The 3,195-nt window shown below is 43.7% G+C and overlaps 1 protein-coding gene across 1 annotated transcript; it reads right to left on the reverse strand.

Moving 5' to 3' along the window:
- Nucleotides 1-394: 394 nt before the first annotated feature.
- Nucleotides 395-1,024, reverse strand: LOC119505996 (transcription initiation factor TFIID subunit 11-like). Its single transcript, XM_037798931.1, has one exon. The coding sequence runs from the start codon at nt 1,022-1,024 to the stop codon at nt 395-397; it is 630 nt and encodes a 209-aa protein (XP_037654859.1).
- Nucleotides 1,025-3,195: the final 2,171 nt, after the last annotated feature.

Here is a 3,195-nt window from a genome sequence, read left to right on the forward strand (position 1 = left end):
CGAACACTATCACCGAGTTCATCATGGTAGAATAAGAAGCTTCGCTGTGAAACCATTCAAGCTCTCTTGGAAGGATTTTGTCCCTGAAAAAGCAGCATCCCCATGGAGACGTAGCTCAAGATCCATGCATGTTTCATCTGCAGACTAGCCAAGAGAGAGTTAAATGCTCACAACGCCTGTAGAGGTTCGAATATATAGTAGAGGCAAGTATGAACCAAGCTGCAGGCCTTCTTGTAGCTGTGCCCAACATCACGGTTTTGAGGCAGACATTAAAATCGTCATTCAACCCTTGGTGGACTCCAGTACTGTTCAGCAGGGACACAGGGAGTCTCGTGCCGTAGGAAGTCTGCAGCCAGAGCTCCCTCCTCACTCACAGTCCTTTCCCGGCTTTGGCCTAGAAGATTCTCCGGTGCTTCGATTTGGGGATTTTCCCTTTGGATGTTAACCTCCGAACAGCCTCCCTCAAATGCTTGGGTTGGAGGGGCGGCCTCTCTCCCCGCTGCTCACACACGTCCAGGATTGCTTCTACCACCTCCCCGACGAAGACCTTGGAAATCCCGGCCATGGCGATGAGGACGTTTTCAGACACCGACGAGCCGGTGATGGACTCCATCAGCCTTTCCAGGGCCCCGCGAGGGAAGGCTGACCGGCGATACATTTCGTAACGTTGCAGCCGCGCCTCAGAATAGGCAGAAAAGAGGGTTTGCATCTTCTTACTGTCGTCTTCCTCCACCTTCTGCTTCTTTGCTTTCCTACCTTTGGAATCTATTTTCTGTTTTCTGGCTTCAGGGCGAAGAAGCCATGAGTCGTCCCTTCCCACTGCTGCTAAATCTAAGCGGTCCTGACACAGGGGCTCCTCTTCCTCCGCTGCCACGTCTGCCACCAAATCCGCCTCTGGGTCCCTGTCAGTGTCTCCTGGGATTCTGTCCCTGTCGGGGACTCCCAGGCTCCAGGGGGCGATGGACTTCTCTTCCCACTGCGCTGCCCCTGCTTTGCCCGTGGGCGCCTCGCGGGCCTTGTCCATCGCAGCCAGAGCAGGAGACCGAAGAGATCCAGGTGCTTTGGGGCACAGGGATTCGATCTGTGATTTCTTGATTATCGTCCTGAAATGGGAAAGATTTGAAAAGATGTGCCCTGTTAGACGGCTGTTATATTTCTTGGGTGCTATTTTTTGTGCTCAATTGGTATTGAAAACACACAGGCAAACAAGCACACATCACAGCACATGTTTAAATATTATGCCTCACACAAGGTGATGAAGTATTGGTTAAGGGTTATATTGGTTTTGTATTGCTGAATATCATCTTGCCGCCAACTTTTCATGTTAAACCACACCCATTCTCTAGCGTACAATTCTGTGTGTCTGAATTCCTCTGCAGCGACAGCTTTCTTCGCTCGGGAGCTCACTGGGCAGACATCCACATGTCCACCCTCTGTGTACTCTTCTGGAGGCCTGGAGAAGGGAGAATCTGCTTGCAGCGGAAAACCGAGGCGGAAGGTCTCTTCTACTTGGCTTGGAATCGCTGTGACTTCAGGAAGGCTCCAGTTCCTTTTAAGAGCTCGCGTGATTGCATCAGGGAATCTCCCTGTTGATTGGCTCAGTCAGGTGATTGGTCACCCAATCACAGGAGTGAGATGCCATCCTGTTCACAGGGTCCACCCACACAAAGGGAGGGGATTTACACAGGGCACCATCCAGGATGACGGGGGACCCTGGTCATTTTAGAATCCTGCCTGCCACAGAGATTACAGGTTACTTTTGATGGCACTACTGGAACCACATACAGTTGAAATGAGACATTTTTATGAAGTTGCTTTGTACAAAACATAAATGGCTGGGCCAAACCTCTATTGATGGAGCAATAATACTTTAATAGTTGCCTTGAGAAGATACTGCTCTGGGAGAGGATTGCAGAAAATCTAATTAGCCACTTCTCTAACCTCCCAGGTAACCTTTGGGGAATTCTCCCCTGTAATACAGTAGTGTAATCTGATGAGGGGCTGCTGGGAAATTGTAAGCATTCCTTTTATAATGGACTGAAGTCACTCTCAGTGTTCCAGTTCTAGCTTACCATGGATGTTATAAGAGGTGAGCCATTCTCTTGTCACTGAGTTGGAAATACTCTGAAGCCCAGGGAAGTTAACCCTGTCATTACTTCCCTGCTGCACTAATCAATGCCAGATCTGCTACCTCCTGATTCTGGTTACATGAAAAAAATAAATCACTATTTAAATCCACTGTTAATATGCTTTCCTGATTATTGGAGCCTAAAGCAATGCCAACTGAGATAATACATTTATCATGTCCTAAATTACAAGAAATTCCACAGTATTAGTACTCATTAAGTAAACGATGTTATATTTTGTAAGTATATTTACCATGACTTTTTACGGTTATAATTTTATGGAAACAAATTGTTAAGGACTAAATCTCTTGGCATTAGCTATTAGTACTTTGGCATATTGGAGATGGTGTTTTGTTCCAACCTTGATGTCAAGGATGGTTTATATTTTTACAAATAAACACAATGATCATGATGATGAGAAGTTAGAATGCTAAGGTTTTGAGGCTTAGATCGAATTTAAGGTGCTAAGTTCTATAACCAAGAGGAATGAATTTTGGTGTTCACGAAATGATAACTCAAAGTAACCGTAGACAATATGGATGGGTTCGATTTTGATTGCCAATGAGTAAAGGGAAAAACTTTGCCAGTATGGACACCACCACAAGTGACATGACAAAAGAAATTAATACTTGATGAGACAATGAGTTCTGTCATTTTTATTCAGGATTCTTCAAAACCTAACAAAAATAAAACAAACAAAACAAGATACCAAGTGGATATTAATGAGGTTGTTAATTATTTCAAGAGTTTTTTTTTTTTTTTTTTTTTTTACTAATTTTTTAGATGTTAGTTCAATATAATATTTAAGAGGTCAAGATCATTGCTTGGATCCCTGGGTAGCTTAGTTAATTTGCACAAAGGAAATTACATTTTATAATTATGGACTCTTTGACTAACTTAGTTGGGTCACTTATTAAATATGTGTCACTGATTGTAAGGTTACCTGAATAAAATACACAGATGTTTCAGAGAAAATCCATCATTACTACTAAGAAACAACTTTAAACATCTGCAAACACATAACTGTGGAACATAAACATAGCTTAGTGGTTTCATAAACATACCTTTA

Source organism: Choloepus didactylus, chromosome 11, assembly GCF_015220235.1.
Source record: "Choloepus didactylus isolate mChoDid1 chromosome 11, mChoDid1.pri, whole genome shotgun sequence".
Lineage (NCBI taxonomy): Eukaryota > Metazoa > Chordata > Mammalia > Pilosa > Megalonychidae > Choloepus > Choloepus didactylus.

What these genes read in the sequence shown, in the direction of transcription:
- LOC119505996 (XM_037798931.1), bottom strand. Translation starts at nt 1,024, where the DNA reads ATGGACAAGGCCCGCGAGGCGCCCACGGGCAAAGCAGGGGCAGCGCAG.